This window comes from Varroa destructor, unplaced genomic scaffold, assembly GCF_002443255.2.
Source record: "Varroa destructor unplaced genomic scaffold, Vdes_3.0 BEIS01000007.1, whole genome shotgun sequence".
NCBI classification, from domain to species: Eukaryota; Metazoa; Arthropoda; class Arachnida; order Mesostigmata; family Varroidae; genus Varroa; species Varroa destructor.
In genome coordinates, this window is record NW_019211460.1 from 5,399,954 (window position 1) to 5,422,884 (window position 22,931).

Below are 22,931 nucleotides of genomic sequence, written 5' to 3' on the forward strand. Positions count from 1 at the left end.
ATACATGAAACAGCGTTTACTCATACCAGCTAATTATTGTATCTTTAATAACGTAATATGTATTACACTATTAATAATCTATTAGAAATTTCTAAATCTGTATCACTTAGTTCTGTCGGAGTTTGCAGCCCGAGCAGTTGCGTGTGCTTTTGTAACGTTGCTTTCGGTGTAGTTGGATAGTCGTATTATATACTTCCTTTTAAGAGAATCGGTTCGGTAACTCTCAGCCGAGTATCACTGGCAAATACGGACTTGTGTCGCATCCTTTATCACGTTAAGGTTCGAGGGCTGTTGCAGTTCCTGGGGCTGCCTACAAACAGCGCTGAACAAATTTGTACAGAGATAAACTCATCGTTTAAATTGTCTGGCCTGCTCTGTAAATTGTTCTAACCTACTGCTGCATTGTTTGGACTCGCACCCCAATCACCGAATGCTTTTAAACGATTCAAAATCTAGTTATGAGAGAATTATGTGAAGAACCAAACTAAAAACCGTGTGCTTTGATCGGAGTGTATTAAGAATCTGTTAATGGATACTTCTTTTCCTATCCACAATCATGTCCGCCCCTTCTTTCGTCTTCCTCGACTACATGATTTTCATTTTTTACGACACGTACGATCTTCTTTTGAGGCAAGCAGTAGAGTCACTTTTTAAAAACGTAACCTCGAAACACGTAAAAATATGATGTCCATTAACAGGTCTGTGGGCAAACTTTTGCAATCCTTCACCCGCAGGAAGTAAACTAAGTTAACGAATATTTCCTAATTCCATAGTCTACAGCAACGGAAGACCCTAAAAGCAGCGAGCTCCGGATCAAACCTGCAGGTAAAGCCTGTTAATTAAGAGAGACGCAAGAAAACCGAATGGCAAGCCCCAACACTACCTATCGTTCTAGTACAATAGTTTCTAGTTGCTGTTCTTATTGTAAAGGTTTGCCTTATAGTTGATCTTCCTTTAGTCGACCTCCACCTACTCTATTTCAGAATGAAAATGTGCAAATATAATCTGCGCAAATGAATGGGAACTACACACGTGGCCTCGAACGAACCAAACTAGTTCAGTGAATCATTTACTTATGCAGCCGACCGATGCGCATTTTCTTCTATACTCCGCTACATGAATTACTACGTCAGCATTTAATAGTTACATTAAGATAGTGCAGGTCGCCAATTAAGTCAATCTGACCTTCACTCGGCATTGAAGTTTAGCGTGCTGAACGCAAAGGCTTGCAAACAAGTCTATTATTTAAAAGAAAAAGAGGTCTGCGAGAATAGCCATCAATGACACTGTATTGGATTGCCAATCCGTTATTTCACATTAATATGAATATATATACCGGCAGGTTCTACTAAACAGAAATCAACGGAAATATATGTACAATCAATTATTTAAGCTTTTATTAGTCTTGCAAAGTCATTTCCGAACGCCAGATGTTTATAGGTTTGGTTTTAAAAAATAAGAAAAAGGCAGCACTGCAAAACTGCATCATTCTGCTAAAAATCCAGCAGATAGTCCATTTATACAACACGCTGAAAATGGCTCCCCTTCGACCTACGGCCCCGGAAGTGCTTTTATGTTTGATCTTTTGTTTGCTCAGCAGACGCTTAGTATATACAAAATTTTAACACATGTTGCAATAACCGACATAGAAAAAGAGATGCCAGTTCGCTTGAGGCGATGACAAGATTATGCACTTCAGTTTTTTGAAGAGCAAATCAATTGTTTGTCAAGTTGTCGATCGTAAAGGAAATAAGTCGGTTTTCTTACGACCTTAGTTTATACCTCATTTATCTTACTTTGTATAATTCGGGCTCAATCCTCTGAGGAATGAAGAAATCGAAAGAAAACAAGATCAATATTTGCGCAAAAGTGATCGATTTTAAATCAGCTGATTGAAAATAAGTAAAGGTAGTTATTCAGATAAGATAGCCTGCAGCTCCTAAAAGTTGATCTACTTAAAATCTGGTGAGTATGCATAAACATGCTTACGATCAATAGAAAAGTCACAATAGAAAAGTCTCTCACAATATGGAGAAAAAGGTTTGCCACAACACCATCTAACTTCAACATTGCATTAGACAGATCGGTACTTGGACGTACCAAATAAAACTGAGAAGCTGACTTGACAGGGTGGTAGCAGGTAAGCAACAATGAGGAAAAACTTTAAATAGAACCTCAAACGCAAGTTAGAGTGATAAATTAAAAAATCAGTGGTATTACATTTATCGTTATTTTTTCTTTTTAATCAATTTACTTGAAATTTATCATGTAACTATTACACAAATGCCGGTGCTTAGTAATAAAATAATAATTTCATAGAAAGAAATGTTTCTCTTGACGATTTTCACCACTCCTAAAAATCAGCTTCGAATTTCAACACACACGTGTATGCATTGTTCAGTTTTTGTATTATCTCGCACTTTGTAGAGGAGCATAATTGCCTGTAAACTTAGCATTTTTACTAGGGCAATTTTTTTCTAAGTGATACTCTTTCAAAATTTTCTCTAACCAAAAACTAATCTTATTTAATAGGTCTTTTGACTATTAAAAGGTGCGCCAATGCACACAGAAACGTTTTTAGGATATAAGATATTGTTTATTATTATGTTTATTATTATAACTTGCGCAGCAATTACGTAATAAGCATTTTTAAATTTAAAAACTAAAGCTACTGTGGAGAAATCACGGCAACTTCACTGTTTAAGATGCAAGTAATGGCCAGAAGACGACACAATGAACATTCTTTTTCAAATCAAGGGCATAACTAGAAACTGATAGATTTTCCACACTGCACTGATTAATTAAGGTGCGCGTAACGGGAGTACTGCAGTCGGTTTTTATGTTTCGAGTTTTAGGTCTTTTGTCGTCGTGAGGCGTTCCATCATACGGCTGGTTCCCAGCGCAGAACAAAATCTGTCTATGCCTGGGTTTAGCCCTAGATGAGAACCTTTCCTTAAAATTAGCACGCTAACACGTTACCACTAAGCTATCACAAGGACTTTATCTCCACTGCGAGAAAACTGACCGAATGTGGGCGAAAAAGCAAAACAAAAAAGCTCGACAAGCTAAAGATTGAAAGAGAAAAAAGCATATGCTCATAATTGCTTAAAATTAAGACAAGAAGATTATCAAAAGGGATGAGTTTAAACGTTTTTTCATTGAAAGAAAAAATACGAATCGAGACTATATCCTTCTCTATATGTAAACTAACTATATCTAAGCCAAATAGACTAGAATAAGTCTCATGGTTGGTCGATTCGGTGCGAGCACGTTTGTAGATATGTATGTATGTATGTATGTATGTATGTACGTATGTATATTAGAATACGTCCAGTGCGTTTACGGATTGGTCGCAATAAAGTAGCATATTATCTAAGACGTTGCTATCGAAAAGTGGAATTATTTTAGCAAAGCAATCAACCAACCATTGTAAGTAACGAGATTAGTGATACAAACATTGAAATAAAAGAAATATAACTACAATCAGACGCTGACAAAAATGTAGGTCCCTTACCGAGCAAGAGCTGTCGCTAATTTAAATTCAGCACAAATTTATAATTAAAGCTGAAATCATTACAGCGCGCTAGCAGTACTGTTTAAGCATTTTGATGGGAGAACGAGATACGTAGGGGTAGAGATATAGGGGGTAGATCTATAAAGAAATCTATGCAGCTTGTGCCCTGCTCAGCGTAATTCATGGAAATCAAACACTGATGAAATGACTACAAAAAGTTAACAGATTACTCTAGGAAAATTGCCTCGAATGAGGCAGTACTAGGGAACCTGCCGGCGCATGTCCGTTTATCTTCGGCTAAGCGTAAAAGTCAACCAATCGTGTTAGTTGCTACTATAATCAGCGTCACACACAACGTACAGCTGGCAAATGCCCATGCCGGAAAATGAGATGATCAAGTGGAAAAGATAGTTAATAATTGTGGGGTCGTGACTACTGAGTAATAAACTTCGATGCGTAGGTCTTACTGACTGAAATGCACTATTGATATATTATTAGGTGCCGGCTATATCTCTCTGATTTGGCCAAGTAACATAAGAATGGCTGACCTTTTTCCACTACTGCAAATGAATTTACCAATTACCTAGCCACTGTTGTATCAGCTCAAGTTAAACTGTGATCATAATTTAGCTCCAGGAAGCATTGTCTAAACGGATCCCATAGCAGAACGCTGTGAGACACTCCGAGCCGAGACTCACCTCAACAAAGAATATTTCACTAATTCGTTAAGATTTTGTTTCCATAAAAAGTCTTGTTAGGTCGTCACTTATATTTATTTTCGTTTATCGAATCCATCAATTATTTCCTTTAATTATTATGTAATATTATTATTCTGTGTCGGATGATTTGTGGTTTGTTAATGTTAATTAAATTCCTCAAAAAAAATCTAGAAGAGCTCTAGGTAAGTTCTATATTGCTTCAGAGTCCCGAATCATTAGTCCGCCAGCAAAGGTTGGTGGGCACCTTAGCATGGTGGCGTATAGCTAATCAGGTGTTCAGTCTCTTAAAGACACCCGATTCAAATAGCTATGACACCTGCACATTATATCACCATCTGTCGTTTAATGGTCATCGTTTCATATAGACTGCGGAACAATAACCTTTACATTACTCATACGAGAGCCGAGAAGGCGGGTGAGAACGTCTAAAGAATCTAAATAAACTCGTTTTGCAAACTTTTATTTTTCTATAGCAATCTTAGTTGTTTTAGAATGACTGCCAGGGGGACATAATGTGCTGCATAAACAAACCAGTATAATACTATAGCTCGCGTCATACTTCAAAAAAATATTTCACAATTTAGAACTGTGGCATCTCTCTGTCGTACTTATATTTACAAGACCATACAAATGTAACAATAAATTTTTATACGAAGCGGTGTGTAACGTAGGGCTATCAAGTACAATTATGTCAATTACGATATGAGTCAGTATGAGTGTTTATATCCAAAGGACCAACGAAGGCACAACACCTCGAAAATTTGTTGAATTACTTAATTGAATTACCAATAGAAGTAAATAACTTAATTAACTAGACCTAATTCATAATGTTATTACCTGATATTTAGTATTCATTATTAAAAAAAAAAATCCATATTTTACGCTGAAGTGTTACGATGTTATATTCAATGTTCGCCTATGTTTACGTCTATATAAACAAACGTGAGGTTGTGATAGCAAAGCTAATTGTACCATATTTTATCAAGAGAGGCATAGTAAAATCTTTCACCGAGAAAATACTACCAGATGAATAAACCTTATGAGATGTTAACTATTATTGACAAAAATTATATGTAAATGTAGTGTAATTGAATGCAATTATTAATACTCTTTAAATGGACATCAAACATCTGATTAAGTCCATACTATACAGTTTACCCATATCAAAACGTTTCCGCATATTCACGGCTGGTTGTAATGCTAATAAACAAACAAATGTTTTATTATTAGTTTCCTCACTTACTTAGGTTGCTCTATCACCACCTGTGCGCCGTCAAACCTAAGGCTAGCAGTTTGGCATTTTATATTCGCTTTTACCAGTCTTGTCATTGCTTTTTACATTATATGGCTTGCATCCTAGAGGCATCGACTCACCTATGAGACACAGTCAGGTAAATAAATATATTCGGAGAAACGTATCAGGGAACTTTCATTGAAAGGCGACGGCTAATCTATGATATAGCAGAGTATGGTCGCTTCATGTCCATATTAAACCTGTGAGCACCTATTCTAGAAGGGAAAACTCGATGACAGAAAGCGTTCTGAGACCGCGACACGCTTAGCGAAAACGAAAAAAGCATACGTTTCTCCTGTAGGGTCAAAAATATTATATCATTGTATATTTATATCACACCTCGTTTTCTAGTACCTATGTAAGTTGCATTACTAGTTATAGTTAAGTGGTTCGTTATCGTAAATATTTTTCGAACCACAAAAAAATGAGGAGATCAATGTCACATCGGAAGAAATAGAAAAAAAGACAATATATAAATAATAAGCATTCTTGAGAAGTGAAACTACCATATGCCACTTGGCAGATGAGCTGTGGCTTAATTAGGTTATTAGGCACACTATGCATTCACGTTTTTTTTAATAAATTCGCTACTGTTCTTTATCATTAAATGACGTTTTGGATTACAAGATTCATCTTAGTAACGTTTCATGATTTTGCACAAAGCCTGCTTCTCTTTTTCCTCTTGTTCGCTCTTTGGAACAGGGCTACTGGCGCACCGAACGGGCGCCATGGTAGTCACGTGAACTAAAGATGTCACATAGACAGCATTATGTAGAAGCTTCAACACTCCATCCCACACTAATAATAAATTATTTAGAAGCCACAACCGCATTGTTAACGTCAACAAATCTTCTAAAGCTCTCACATTTTACTCAAAAAATGTTTACCCTAGACGACGCAAACATTCATTTGGCTTTACGCAGCGGTTGTCCTGCCAAATTCGTCCTGGATTACATTGACACCCGGCCACACACTTTTTGTTGCATTGAGGCGCAGATTGCCTTACATGGTTTCTACAAGTTTTTCGGCAAACACCGCCACATGGCGTCCATGTTGAATGGGCGGGACACCAGTGATGCTGGCATCCTGTCTGCTCCTGCCAAGTGCCGCTGACACTTTTAACGCTTGGACCTGCCAGTGGGGCGAGTGTAATGTTTGCCCGGGCGCATTCGCGGGCGTAAGCCTCCATTGCAGAACAGTAACAGCGACCATTTTCGGCACCACAGCTGCACATATCCAGTTGGCACGCCCTGACATCAGAACGAACAAAAAAACTATTATGAGTGCAAGGTCTAAGCATTCAGCTATAGATTGCGCTGCATCTGCTAAAGATGAATAATTACATGGTGATTAGGTCCGAAATCAAAGACACGGTTGTTTGCTAATTGACTAATTGAAATAGAAGGCTAATTGAACTTATTTTCAAGCAAACTACCGTTTTTCCTACTTTCTATAATCCTCCAATCTCTGGGACATGCCGTTCGCTCACAATGATCCAGCCACTCACCGTATGTATGGGACAGCATTGACATGCTTGTGACAAGGTTTAAATGGCCCTCCTTTCAATTTGCCGCATATTGTAACGTTCCTTCGCCGTTTAATCCTGTCCTCGTCTTTGCACGCTGAATGCGGAACGGGTTGCAGACAGTTTTTACGATGCCCAACCTTTAACACGAATAATTTCACATAAACTGTAACTTACGATGAAGTTCTTACCCCTCCAAGGGTTAAAGTAATTTGGAGAACAAATACAATGAGATACCATCCTGGACACTCGTCCATAATCATGGTTAAGAAATGCCTTAAAAATAGTAACTCCTTGCCTGAATTATTAAATATAATACCTGATCAAACTTGGATTAAGCAATTTATTTGGGGATACTAACGTCTTTAATGGCACCACAGTCATAGATTTTGTCTTGCAAATACTTAGTTGTTAATTTAAATCGGTTGACTTTCTCATCACTGCTCGTTTTTGACACATGCCTGTACTAAGAGGCCACAATTACGTTAGCTTGCAAAAAAGCCCATGGCTGCTGATCCTAGAAGCCACCATTTCAACTCCACTATATGCCATACATATGTAAAACTAGTAGAGGAATATTAGTTATTAAAAGTATCAATTTGATGCTGATTTTATAGATTTAGCGCTCATTATAAACTTGTATAGAAATATATATAAAAACTTATATAAAGAAGAAGTGATTTGTTGGTTCCTATGCACCCCTTAGAGTGCAACTGTAAAATATGGTACGATTATTTTGCGATATGTTCGCGCTATGTGTAGCTGAAACCTGCTTCATAACCTGGCGGACAGACTAAAAATCTTTTTAGGCTTTGGTAATATGGCCTGAAGCCTGAAGGAAGAAGTACCTCAAACTAAACGTAGTAATGTTTAGGGGAATGCTTATGGCTTATGGAAAATAAGAGCGCTTACAATTATAACGTAATAAGCAATAATTTTTAATCATGAAGTTGTCAAAAACGTATTCCGCCAACCGTTGTTGAAAGCCTATACGTAATTTACACAAACACGTCTAAACATGGATTAATCAATCCGCAACAGTAAATAAATAACAGAAATAGGTTCTAACTGAAATAGCGAAACCTACCATAATAATGTACAATGAAGCCAACGAATGAAGCAGTATTTTTAAAAATGCCAGCATCCTAGCAGTTTCTAGTTAAGGTATTTCTGAAGATTGGTGTCTTTTACTTCAACTGAACTAAGTTAAATATTCCAATGGTACCTGCTTAGGCAGATTAATAAGTGCAAAGCAAGTTTTCGCTACAAGTTGATTTAAGTCACACTTCCTAGCTCAGATGTATTTAACATTTTCTAACATAAATGCATTTGTTAACTGTCGTTGAATTTCTTTTTTTAGCTTGTATATTTAGCCCAAAGGCCAGATTAAAGAAAAATTCATACAAAGCAACTTCGATTATTAAGTGACGTTCGTATGAATCCTCAACATAAAATTCTTCGAGGTATACGTTATGGAATTGTAACGAAGGCATTAAAGATGCGGAAAAAGTGGGTTCATTACGAGCTGCGCGCAGGTTATGTACTGTAGAGGCAATCTATTATTAGAAAACCCGCTTACAGCATAGATAGGACATGAAGTAGCTGTGGCGCACAGTTGTTTTATGACCGATTCCCTCGAACAAACGAAGTTTGACATGAAGTTGAATACACGAGTACGCAGTTGTTGGGAAGCTCCCAGAACGCTATTTTCAGTAAGGATAAGACGTCATACAAATACCGATATCCCCTTGTTTTACCTTACATGGCATAAAGGTCTTTCAACTTTCTAAAGGTTATTTAATTAACTCCGCCCAGTTCAATATATCAAATGGACGTATATTCCCTTCATATAGATAAAAGGTTAGGATTGTCAGACAGTAACGTTTCTACTGATTTCGAATAGAAATCTTACATCTACTGGTAGTTGCCGACACGCCTGTTATTAATGAAACGCTTACTTTCAGACCTCAGCTCGGTCAATTGAGGAAAAAGTAAATCTAATGTTGTTTAAAACACACCTAAAATAGTAGCAGCATCTTTGATCCCTTCTACCAAGCCTCCTAATAGCCCAGATTATTGTATTGATAAGAACATAAGTATGACTATTTTTACCGAAAAGGTTTTAACAATGTGAGCTGGCTTCAACAATTGTTGCTTGTAATGGATGCATTCTTCGCAGAGTAATTTAAAGCAATATTAGCTTTTATTATAAGCTTGAAAAAGCCTCGTGCACATTTGAAAGTGACTTTTTTTTTAAATAAAACTGTGTTTTTTTATGCGGCTAAGGGCTTTCGCGAAGTGAGAGAAACCTGCCGCGCTTCAAATGTTTAGGACACATCTTTGAATGAGGGTGTAGTGCTAGCTTCAACTTAGATTTAACCAGATTCTACTGCGTATCGTTTGTTTTTAAGCTAGAAAAGTGCTACCCTGCACAAAGCTTTTTAGCTCGGATTGTGTGAGAGCTGCAACTAGTAGGATAATCAAGCGAATAAACGATATCGGGAAACAAAAGTTAGCCTGCCTCGAAATATCGAAAACTGAAATAGTGCTATACAAATGTTCAGCGGACCAGCAAAGGCATCGTTCACTATGAGTTTTTTAAACCTTGCGAATCTATTAAGAGGCCTTTCTTTATATAATGGAAAGTTCGGGCTGTATTGCGCGAAAACTAACTTAGCCACCTCGCGTTAATATTTAAGATTAGCTGGATTAAGTTAAGAAACGTTGGCACGACAGCGTTCTATCAATTACCGCGGAGATCCTGGCAACATTATAATACCGAAATTAACTAAATAATATATACCGTAATAATTGAACATTCAAAATGCTCTATTTGTAATTGTACTACGGAGAAGTGAGCAAAAAAACCCTACCAAAAATGTAATTTCTAAATTTGAGAACGACTATTTTAAGAAGCACACAAATGATACTGTTCTATAGTGTCCTGTTTTGTTCTCTCCTCCATATTGAATGAGCTTAATTTTCGCGATAGAAACTATCATTCAAATTGTTTAATTTTTTACCTTATTCTGTTAAAATGGCATAGCGTACAAGTAATCGTGAACCATTTACTATGCCAGTAGAAAGCGTAGCATGGTTCAGATAATAAATGTTATTCATCGGTTCTTATAAAACGGTTGTACGATTCTAGACAATTTGAAATGAAGCTAAATGAATCTCTGCTGCCATCGATCTTCGTTCAAATTTCAACAGCAAAACCGTCCCATAGCAAACAGTTTGCCCAACGTTCAAATGACCTTTTATTAATGGGATATAAGTGGCATTACGATTTACTGCTATCACCTAAGCGCGAGAGTGTCATAGACTAATTTTTATGAGTGAAAAGTTAAGGTTTTTTTTTTCATTTAAAAAATAGCTCATGGTCCTTGAGTCAGTGCTTAGTTACGCCACTAAATTATTCATGTTATCGATATTCTTGGATCACTGCAGGAATCTTTTGACGTCATACGTGTTATTTATAATGAAATAAATAGGATGCATTATGTCTGAATAGAAGAAATTATGGAAGACCTGTGTCTCTGGGCAAACAACGAGCTCTATGTCACCAACAGTGATTCGTTGCGTTGAAAGAGACGTGCGCACCAAATTTTTCCGTTAAAAGCGGAACGTTAAAAGGAAAGTCGGAAGCTGCCTAATTAGCAATGTTATCTGAATAAAACTCTGCCCATCTAGGTGAGCCACCACTCTAACCCGTTAAGTTGGTAAAATTAGGACAATTAAAAAAACGTAATCGGCTACTCTAAAAACTCAGGCGAACGGAATCTAATGTTGGCTTCAAATCTGAGTATTTTGTATGTTTTTACAATCATCTCAAATTTTGTTGTCACTTTTTTAAAATAGATAAATGTAGCTAGCTGTGACGGCTGTTACGAGTATATGGAATTCTAAAAAGAACACAAATTGCAAAGGTACTGTGTACTCTCTATTCACAGACGAAACAAATAGAATATCACCTGCTGCAGATAAATATATTTGACTTGGCATTAGAACTTCACATGGAACATTCATAATCGGTGTGCATTAATATTTATATACCTTCCAAGATGATCCAAAGTCATTGACATTCTGAGCGACGACTCCACGCTTTGTAGTGTACTCATCATCTTGCTTATCATTGAAATTTCCGCAAAGTCCGCATAGGGAACCCTTCAGACTGGGCGATGCTGACACTTCAACATAATTGTCCCCATTCCAAAGCAACTGAAATATTTTGTGCAAACAAAGACATAGCGGAAAATACGACCAGTTACAATAAAAATATTATCCCTTAGTCGATACTACGTTTTGTGTATTTTAAGCTGTAGCTTTCTTTCGCATTTTCGAGGAAAATTAGTTTGTCCTGGATAAAGCTTAATCACTGTTCATTCGTCCTGACTATGTCTTGTTTGTATTATCGGCGTGCCCAACATTTCCGTGAGGGCAAAGAACAAGGCCACAATACTATCTCTAAACTTTAACCTTACTGATAGCGTAGAAGCCGCCATTATGCAGACATTTCGTAATGGCACCTGGGTTATATGTGTAATGCTCGATTGGATTTAGACACCACCTGACGTTTGTTTTAACAAAAAAAGAAACATTTTTTTGTTTTTATGATGGTGAAGGGTCACTGAGAATGTTGTCGTTAGTTCTTGCCTAATTTGGAAGTTCCTCTCTAACTTGAATCTTTCGATATTCCTTGTTACTGATGAGCTGGAATTGTTCTATGCGTCTGACTAAGTTGTATGAAGCGTCAAATCTACTTATAACATTGTTGAGCTTTGTTTGACTCTAAGCCATTATCGGATCTGCTTGTTCCGAGTGGTTGCGCTCAAGTCCATACATACCTGCACATCCGAAAATTCCTGCTCAAGCGTACATCTATTTTCGTAACGCTTACCGTAAGCCCGTAAGGTAAATAGACTATTACGATCATGAAAAGAATCTATCAAAGGCTATCCGATACCGACTAAATGCATTTTCCATTCGTTGTTAAACTCTAAGACCGCGTTTAGTAACAGTACGAATCATACACTTTACTTAAACGTTTTGTTACAATGGTACTTTTTTTACATACTGTTTTACAATTGCTCGCGCAGTAATAGGTTGTTTCCGCATAATTTTGGGGCACAAATCTTAGTAAAATGTGAGCTGTGCAAGTTGTTTCAATCATGTCAAAAAAACCACCGTTTTTGACTTGAATTTAGTCGTTCGAACGCTTGCGTACTACTAACGTTAAATTTAATGGAAATTAGTCAGTGTTTTAGCTCTTTTCCCCCATTCGGGAGCAGCTTGTTTTGCGTACGTGTCTCAGTTCTTAAGGCTTCCGGCGACTTTTTTTCTCTTGGACACTATATGCATGCTCCACATGTTATGAGTGGTTCAGTGAAACAATGTATCCGTTACATGTTCTATATATTTTTAAAGTGATGACTGCGACAACCGTAGATAGCCTGTGTAAACTGTGTAAATTAGATCTGCCAATATGGTATACATGATTAGTACCAGAACGGCACATTTTAAACCTAATCTATAAGTCCATTCGGAAAACTTGTCTAGCTTATCTCGCAAGACTAAATCGCACGCGTCTCTGTTGGTTCCAGCATTAATATTTACGTCGTACGTTTGACAAACGCTGGCAGGGTGTAATACGTACATTACTAAATTCGTTTACAAAGTATACACGAGGGATACCAGGATGGCTCTATCGATATCTATTTCCAATTGACCCAAGGTACGGCCGCTAAGATAATCGTATATCTATTTCATTAGAAGATTGCCGACGTCAAGCTGGAAAAGGATCTTATAAAACTTCAAGTGGGTGAATCGTTTGAACGTTGATTTGACGTTGATGTAAACCACCTCGAAACATTAAGCCATAATGATGAATTTCGCTCATCACAATTGTGTTTCCAATAATGGCTGGGTAATATCTTTACAGCAGTATACATAATATTTTCTAACAGTTTGCATGCTACTACGACATAGTGATACCGTTCTTTGTTGGTAGGCCCAAGCTTCTATGCACCAAGCACAACACTATTGCAATAGGTGAAATTAATGAAAAGATGTGTAAATTAAGATTTCAAGCTCTATAAGTGTGGCGGAAGTCTCAGCATTTTTGACCTCCAGTTTCTTCAGCTGCTTTACTCTCTTCACTGCGCTGACATGCACATCATGAACGTGGAGGGAATCTGAGAGGGGGGGGGGGTCTTTACGAAGCAGCCGGGGATCCGCTATATCCGACAATTGAGCCGCAGCAATTCGTCGTTCGAAAGAGATGTGGATTCGGAGAGAGTACTGCGTATCTGCGCTTTCCTACGCCTAAAAAACTCAATGCGTCCTTTGCAGTTACTATTTTCAAGTTGTCACTATGAATGTGCATGTGCTTCGTATACATTTTCTGAATACTTCTTGCTTTCTGATCACTTGGAAAAAACTTTAATCACACTTTTCTTCTAGTGACGGATGCATAAATGTTCGTTAACTTATTATTATACTGTCAGTTTGAAGGCGTGCGTACGCTTACATTTTCGTATATACTGTTCACATCGGCGGCTGTTAAAGCACATGCCCCACTTTATTTGGTCCGGATTCGCTCTTATTGCAACATACTTTCAATTTGCATAGTTGATTTTTGGCGATAGCTTTGCTCATCGTCTACGGAGATGCAGAATTTTTACTAAGAAGTAGTTCCAAGCCGATCAGTTTAGAAAGCGTCTCAACCTTTGAGACTCAGGTCAGCGATGCAATGTCGCGGAAAAAGGTCGTGTTTGTAATATGTCGGTACGATCCCCTAGAAGCTGCGAAATATTACTTGGTTGAGTTTCTTTGTCCTTGCTTTTAGTATGTGCAGTGTGCCCTCGGTCGAGTATGCCTGGTCAATACACGAAAGATTTAAATGATGCGAAACAACTGCAGAATTGTCACATTTTGTTTCTGTTTCTAATTTCTTTTCCAATTAATGCTAGCACGTAGTTTAAACGGTAAGTTAATTGACACAAAGTCTATTTGTGATGCTAGACGCAATCATTTTGGGCCAAAAGGGTTTCATATCAATTTCGGATGAAAAAATACTTCACTTCTCACAGGTATAACAACTCATTCTTCATGTAATAGTTTGTCTTTGTGGAATACCTCAAAGAAGTCATTTCGCCTTAAGTCATCTGACGTTACTTCTTCTCCAGGCAGCCGTGTTCTTATTTTTAAAAACATAGGTTGCAAATACCGGTGGAGAATGTCTAAAGCTACATTCCCGCGGAGCGGAGCCAAGATTTCGGTTTCGCTATCGTACAGATCATAGTTACATCATGTTATAGTGATTCACGTCAAGCACTTCAACGGCTGCAAGCTGTCATTTTCTTGAATGGTATAGAGTGCATATCGCTCTGGATGCTTTAGTCTTCAATAGCATTTTTTTCTGTACATTAAGGCACATCTCTGAGATGTAGAGTCTCCGTACATTTCTCCTAGTCGTCGCCGATAGCAGTCGTGTTCCAAGTGTTGCATGGATACCCTTTCTACCAATCCGCATTCCTTAAAGGCTCTTGTTTTGTTCGTTCAGTGTAGTGGTCGCTGGGGTACTACGACTGCTTGCACGGGTCCATTCTCGACCCCCAGTATCCCCAGCTTGTGAGTAATTCGGCGTGGCTCTGTAATAGAAACCTTTCATCCGTCCGCGAAATTTTCATCCCTTTCACCAAGAACGTTATTTGTCTTTATTAGTGTTTTTATCAGAACCGAGTAAATGAAAATATATCGACCTATCATAAAGATTCTTTTCGACATGTTAAACATGTTCGGCCCAACGAACACCGACAGCTTTATTTGTTGTTATGTGAAATCTGAAGTTAGCATAATCCGGATTGTGACACACGTATAAATTAGAAGATTTCAGCGTGAAAAGTACCATCGAAACTCGATCTCGATTTATGAATATTTCAACGTTCGAGCTTGATCCTTAGTTTATCTAACGGTTCCGGTTTCGCATATAGAAATGTTTAGAAAATTTCCCTGCCCCTCTTGCAATAGCAAACGAACGGGCTAGCCCCGGCTGTTTCTGGAGGAAAACCATCCAATACTACATTATCGAAGACATTTAATGTAGCCGCTTTCCTTGTACGTGAGCCATATCACGCACAAGACGGTTATTACAGGTATCGTATTGTTGGCAGCATTTTGTCCAACGATACTTACATAGGCGCCCATTTCTTCGAGTAAGATTTGTAAACCTACAATACCCTGTGAGGTGACCTACTACCCGGTTCACCAACGTTTCCATATTGCTAGCCACATCACCGTTGCTACCAAAGTAAACTGGGTTAGTTCTGCCGTTAGCTGGTAGATCTGATTTTACATAGCCATAGACACGTATCTGTTCGTTGATTCATAATGCTTGCAGCACCACAATATATGCTGAGTAGTGCCTCTAAGCAGGGAGTTTCCCTGGTGAGTTGTTTCTAAGATTGAAACAAATGCAACATTCTTGCATGTATTGGAAGTGTTATTTTTTACAATTAATTTTATTCAATGCAACCACCATTCATCGCGATTATATCTTTAGTACGGGATCTAAATAACTACTCGTTTTCAATATATTCCTTCTTAAACACGCAAATATGTTTTTAATAGATAATAAAGACCTTTAAATATTGGTAGGCGTACTTTGGTTAAAGTGTAGCTTTAAAAGATACAAACAATCAGTATTCTACGTATAACAATTGCGCAATGAAACCTTGGGCTTATGGCAAGCCTCAGAAATATAAGGGCTCAAAATGGCCAAGGAGCCTGAAAAAGTAAAGAGGCCGAAAATGTCCCAAAAGAACTAATTCAAAAAATTATCTAAATAATTTAATTGATATTAAATATTATTCTCTTCTGAACGGTTGTTAATTTTTGTACAAAAAATCAGGCGTATCAAAAATGGCTTTTCAAGCCATTTGGATTCATATCTGAGCTCCTTGAATTTAAACTTTATAGAAGATTTTCTAATCTGCTTTATGGAAACCTTTCATGGATCGTTTAAAAGTTTTATGGAAATTGGCTATAACGCAGATTGTCGGTTTCAAACACAGCAGAAAGTTTTTAATCTCGTTGTCGCTTTGCTCAGTGCGAAAAGATCTTGGCTCAATTTGCGAAAACACCATACGGTTTTCCGCCATGACCAATTTGCTGTTTTGTTGTCGAAATAAACAGATTTCTGCCAGTACCAAAAATTGCGGATGAAAACATGTTCGCTGCGATAAAAAGGCCGCTGTTGGATGCAGTTTAGACTACCTATTCTGGATTAATCAGCTTTTCTATAAGCACGAGGCCATGAGACACCTCACATATATTGAACGATGACATCACTTAAACAAGATAGAGAAAATTCAGATCGTTTTTTCTCATAGGGTTTAAAGAACATCTCCAAGCATCGTCGGCGAATTATATCCACTATAAGCATCGCCAGTGAGTACTTCAAGGATTCGCCGTGCGTAAGGTCACTTATTTAAGCCACCGCGTTTCCGCCCGAGACATTATCTCGGGTCGAGTGAAAATCGCCGTAGACACCATTGAAGCTCAACGCTGATAAGTCAACCTTCGACCTTATTTGTTCTGTTACGTTATCACAGACACTTTGTTGAAAACCGCACATGTCAGTAAGCCGTTATGTTAGTTATTAACCTTAAAGTGCCCTTTCAACTTAAATAGTCCTACTAAAATGCTTTAGCAGCTAAAAAATCTCTCGTGACTAAGCTTATTTTACGGCATCCCTCTATGAACCCCCAGGTGCATCACCGGATTGCTGGGTATACATACATACACAATCGGATACATTAACACCATCGTAATTATGGGCAGAAAAACGCTTCAAACGAATATACTAATGTGCTCACGCAGCGGAGCACCGAAGCACTTGCAAAGCAAGTCTAGCCTCTGTTTGAAGCTAGCTCACTGAGTGTTGAAATTGCTTGAATACGGGTTTAAAATCATCCGTCACAAAAGACGACAAATTGAAATGCGAATGGAATGTCTTGCATGTAGCTCTCCACTTTAAGGGAGACGTCGCAGCGATGCCATTGATTATCACACATCAAATAAGTACTTCTAATTGGGTGTGGGCGATGAGCATGCTCCAATGAGGCGAGACCGTTATTTTCTTTTCATTCGAAGAAAGAGGAGAATAGTTGAATCTTGTGCTGCTCCGCCAAACCAAGTAGTAAATAAGTTCTTCTGGCGCGCCATGAAGGCCATTCCGGTACTTAAGGTACAGGCAGACGGAAAGAGCGATATTTCCGGACGGAAAGAGCGATATAAGGAGCATTTGTGTGTGAAGCCGGTACTTCTTCCAAACTGCCTCATCTGCCATAGGACGCCTTTACCAACCTGGTCTTCTATCAAAGTGGACTTGAGCTTTGCGGGCCCGCTCCGAGTTTCCCGTCGACCGACAACATACATTTTAACTGTCGTGGACTCATTTCATCCGACTCTTCTCGACTTTCCGTGTGACTAAGCAAGTTGCGCAGGATACCCTGATCAGTAAGCAGCATCACAAGGCGCCGTTATTGTTATCCTTACGAACAACACAAGCTACTCCTGCGTCGGTTATCTTCAGGCCGATCTGGCTAAGGGAACAATCCGAGCGCCGCGGAACAGCTGTCTGCGGTACTGTTGGAGTACCGTAATACTTCTATTCGCAAATACAAAAATATGTTATGAGCGTGATGAATGCACTTCGGCCGATACCGTGGTATAGATATACATGCAGCGGTCGTAAAAGCATTCATCCACCATTCATTTGCATGATACAATGGTATTCTTCACGATGATGCATATGCGACGAGATCGCACGAATCAGCTATTCCTAGAAATTGCATTTTAGTTTTCCTGCGATAGGCGCACAATCCAAATAATAATAAGAAGACCAAGTGACGTGTGGAACTTCCAGGGAGTTAATATTGTGACTGTATGACAAAAGTACATCGTTGTGTTAACTGTGATGTGGGTACTTCTAGACTAACATTCTGTTTTAAAAAAAATATATAAAAATAACATTTTATTATTGAGCAATTTTAGACAATGATGAAGTCGGCAAAGTACCGTACAGATGTTAAAACTTCGAATTTCGATATCATAAGATAAAAGATTCGTAATTATCGAATTTATTAGAAATCAGACTAGTAAATCGTTAGTAAGTAGCAACGTAAAGGTTTCACGAAACAGGTTCACACAAACTGTCAGGCCCATAAATCTTCTGTCCACTACTTTCGATAGTTTCAACATTTCTTCACTACTCCACCTAGACTTTTAGTGTGTTAAATCGCTGAATGGCCAATTACATTATTGGAAATATCCGCTCTGAAGAAATTGCGTACTGAAAAAATTGGCGTTCGTTGTACAGCCACACTGTTATCTTTCTAAAACTGTTTATGATCTTTCACCAATATTAAGTCGTTCCGTATTTCTAATCGCCTGTACGTACCAATACGAACTTCCAACTCGTAACGAAATTGTTTTAGATAGTACCTAATCGCGGGATTTTTGCTTTTTTGGGTAAAGGTAAACCACGATTTCAATGTTAATGAAGACTTTTCCTGTACTCTAATTACTGTCTCTGCGTGTCGTTATATACACATACCTGGTCCAGCAATATATAGCCACATAAAAGATGTTTTGCTTTAACCGTTCACTTTTGTCCTTCATCTTCGCGAATAAACGTATACGAGCGGCACGTTATTAGTCTAAGCGTAGGCGCAAGCGACACGTCTTTCACAAAAGCTTAACTTCGGCTACTTGATACATCATGGCAGAATGGCGTACGAGCCTTGAAATGCCGTTCTAAAATAATCGTAATAAAGCTTTTGGAACTGGAAACCGTCGTGTTCTTTTGGCTGCGGGTCATTATAGTATAGTGCTAAGATTGTTTCCGTTGATCCGCTAGAACTTCGAGCATATATTAAACGTTCTTATGGGCCATAGGGGAAGGTCGCTCCAGCTCTTGTGGGAGACAAGGCGTCCGCATGCTTGTAGTCGCCCGGTAGACCCTATTCAATTCCGCAGGAGATAAATACAGCAAACTTTCTTGCTTTTAAATTCCTTGTAGGTAAGCAATTCTTTAATTTTTGTTAGAGCGATATTGTGGGTCGATAACTAAACCTATGGTTCTTTCAGAAAAACGAATTGCTTTTAACACGGTCAGCATTTCTTCGCTCAAGGTGAACTAAAAATAATACTTCATTGCGCTATCATCGCGTTTGATTAGCAACGCTTTGATGTTCTGTGCCGGACCACCGCCCCGAAGCGTTTCTTAAAAGGTCTTAGGCTGAGCTCGATTTTGCCCTGTAATTCTCCGAGGGCGGCCTATTACCCAGCATCCCACTCTAATAAGAGTTTTTTCTTAAGTTTGCGCACATTTAGGCCTTTACTTGCTCGTTTAAGGTGTGGCTATCGCCGTTCTTTGAATTTCGATAAAAAGCCATTAGCGGTTTTCACGGTAAAGTTTTTAACCTTTTTTTGTTCATCTAAAAGTATTTTGGCAAAAGTTCCAAGCGAAAAGTTCATGTTATATTCATATACATTGAAAACTGTAGCAACGCCGAGGGTTTCTTTTCTACTGGTTGCTTCAACAATCCTTATCAAACGTCGAAAATTTTGTAGACCTCCCTAAAAGACACATTTTCTCCATACCACACCGTTTAGCGTTGCTTCAAGGTCTTGTCAGAGTAAGAGGCATAATACGAGCAGTCAGAATATTTCAATTTCTACGTCCGACATCGCCGTCAGACGGTTCAATCAAACGGCTGGCTCTCAACACGAGACGAAGTATATCTACGCCCACATTCAAACCCAGAGCATCGCGTGTCCCTGGGGGTTATTACGAGGACTATATGGGTAGTCTGGGGAATCTAGCAAGAGAAGCAATTGGTGCATTTATCACTATTCCTATTACTCAGACTTGTGCTGGTGAGTCAGATTATCTCTAGGCCCAACTTTAGACTACCCCATGCATTCTTAGTGTGGTTGGTAAATATCTTACTGTTGCACGATGACAACAGCATGTACACCTCTCTGGCTTTGAAAACCCTGACAAAAAGCTCCGAGAGCAAGATTTCAAAGTAGTCAGGAAGCTACTTATCCTTTAGCATATAGTGGTGTAGTAATCATGAACAGCAAATATGCCAGTTATTGCTACGTAAAGCTTTGATAGATCATGGTAAAGGCTTTATGAAGAAAAATGGTAGCTATAGGAGCTGCTGATGCGTATTCAGAAAATCAGCGGAAATTTGTGCATCAAATTAGTTCACCCTTTAAATCTTGCTTATTATGCTCCATTTGCCTTTTGTGTGTTGACGTTTACATGGTCGGAATCGTAAAACCTTATAATTGAAGACTTCGATGATCGTTCCTGCTCACCAAACGAGGCCTAACGTGAAGATTATAAAGCGAACAGAAAAATCTCGTCATCCAATTAGTTTAAGCTGACTTAAACCTTTTTGGGAGCTTGTTATACCCTTTTGCGACCCGATAAGGCAGACTATATTTTCGGCAAACGGCCTGTGATAGCTGTCATCTTTTTTTTTCGAATGGCCTTGCTCATCACTGACGAATTTGTTTAGCAAAGCAAGCGTGGCTCTTATTGTGCTAGGCGACTGTTACTCTGGGTTACCAAAGCTACCCGTTTAAGTGCGAAGTAACCAAGTTTGCTCTGATTGTGTTGTAAACATTCCCTCATCAGAAACGTTTCGACCAACGACTATATTCAACTTGAATGCTACAATTGTTTTGTGTTTCCAGTTGCATCAGTCATCACACATGATTGTCTAAGATTCAGCCTGTCTACGAATGCTTATCTAGCTATCCACTGTATAGGTATGTCGAAAAAGTTTTGCCTTACTAGCCGGATGGCTTCAGAGGCAAATATCTTACGTAATTTGAGTTAAGTCAAATCGACATTAGTGTCATTTAACAGTAGATGGGCTAAAATTGTTAGAATGCCTTTATTTAGACCCGAGACAGACCGCCTTGAATACTAATAATATTCGCTATCATTCCATCACGATGAAGATATACATCTGAAAAAATGGCACAAAGATGGTTTTGTCGCATTCGTTTTAGTGCTTCAGATACAAGAGATCCTCCTCGACCGGTTACGAATGGACACAAAATATTTCCATTTACAAAACTCTCCGAAAACGTGACGAAATCAAGCCAGTTTTAGAGTGGTCGGTCACGATTGGTGAAAAATGGATCACATACAACAACAATGTATACAACATAAAACAAATATAAAAATATACAAACAACAAATATAAAAAATAAAATACTCCACAATTTGTGGAGAGGTGCAGACTAATGCTAAAGAAGGGGATGCTATGTGTCGATGGGATTAAAAAAGTATCTTCCATTATGAACTTTTGTTGCCCGAAAAAACGATTGATTTGGACCTTTACCTATAACCACCGATTGAAAAAAATGGACCAGGAGATCTTCGTAGATGGAACTGTGGTGGTACAAAAAAATGGCGCATTGACCAGAATATCGCATACTTAGTCTAGTAATATGATCTGAAAATATACGCGGTATTTACTTTAATGTTGGGCTTAAAAAAAGTCAATAACTTTCGGTAATATGTATATAGACAGTCAGAAAATGACTATTTTCGGTTTACCTCCAGTGTATCTATTTCTTTTTACTAATGGTTTGGTTCTGTATGCCCTTTAAAATACATGTCTGTAAGTTCATTATAATTACTGTGAAACATGCAAGCATAGGCTCCAAGAACGAAAGTTTCAAGTGAGAAAGAAAAAGCGCATTTCCGGCACCTATTTTAGCTCGCTTTTTACATGAGGTCGAGCAGCAGCTTGGGGTTTTTTGAACTGAAAAATGCAGAAGGATATCTCAGATTGGAGACATTTTAAAAGAAAGATGATTGACAAATAATTTGTAATTTCAAAAAGAAAAAAATTTAAGAAAGAAATGAACTGCGGTCGTATGACTATAGACAAGCACCTTAGATTTACGGGATTTACTCAGTCATTGGGAATTGGAGTGCCCCATGAACTGAGTGCATATGACAAAGAAACACAGCCTCGCCTGGTGCGAAGCAACACGCAGTCACAGTAATAGGTCTCTATACAGAACTATTACCAATAAGAAGTGGTATTTTCATGACGATATAAAATAAAAAGATAAGTTCGTCCGAGATGTACGCCCGAACTTGAAATTAAACTAGATCTCCATTTTAAAAAAACGATAATTTACCCTTGGTGGGACCGGGAGGATGTTACACGTTGATAAATGCTATAGAAGAACAAGACGGTTAACAAAGATCTGTATAGATCTGCCCAGTTGCATGGAGTGAACGAGGTCATCTAACCGAAGAGACCCAATAGATAAGACAAAGTCATCTTTCTTCACGATCGTGGCAGGTCGTACATACAAAGATTATAAAAGCGACTTTGCAAGAGCTTAAGTGGGCGATTCTTTCGCAGCCACCAAACAAGGTTTGCTCTCCAAACAACGCCCCGATAAATTCTTATATTTTTTTTTTTATCTCTAAATTAGGTTAGTAACTCTATATCTGATACTGAAAAAGAAAATCTGGCTGGGCGAGTTCTTAAGTACCAAATTTGGAATTTCTTTCAGGTTTGAAACTAAGCGTAGGCACACTTCGTTTTGAGCTGGGAGCTGGCCATCTGAGGTAATGATTAATGGCAATATCGGATGTAGGACAGGAAAAAATTTTTAAACCAAACATTTTTGTCAAGAAGCAATGCATAAATCGGCTGACAGATGGCAGAAGGTCGTGGGGATTCGTAACGAAACATAAAGAAATTAATTTCTTCAATTCGAGTGAAACTTTTGTTTTATTGAAGGAAAAATCATTTGTTTTTTCAT

The 22,931-nt window shown here is 38.3% G+C and overlaps 1 protein-coding gene across 5 annotated transcripts in view; it reads right to left on the reverse strand.

Moving 5' to 3' along the window:
• Positions 1–6: 6 nt before the first annotated feature.
• Positions 7–22,931, reverse strand: part of LOC111253836 (BMP-binding endothelial regulator protein-like) — a 118,248-nt gene continuing 95,323 nt past the window's right edge. For 4 of the 5 annotated variants that reach the window (XM_086974156.1, XM_022813923.2, XM_086974157.1 and 1 more), the window contains 4 exons: positions 11,109–11,273; positions 7,035–7,192; positions 6,415–6,777; positions 7–322 (listed from right to left, as the gene is read on the reverse strand). In XM_086974156.1, coding sequence (XP_086830282.1) covers positions 235–322; positions 6,415–6,777; positions 7,035–7,192; positions 11,109–11,273 — 774 coding nt within the window. In that variant the 3' untranslated portion in view covers positions 7–234. The remainder of the gene's footprint in view (positions 323–6,414; positions 6,778–7,034; positions 7,193–11,108; positions 11,274–22,931) is intronic. The other variant, XM_022813924.2, reaches the window with a different exon arrangement.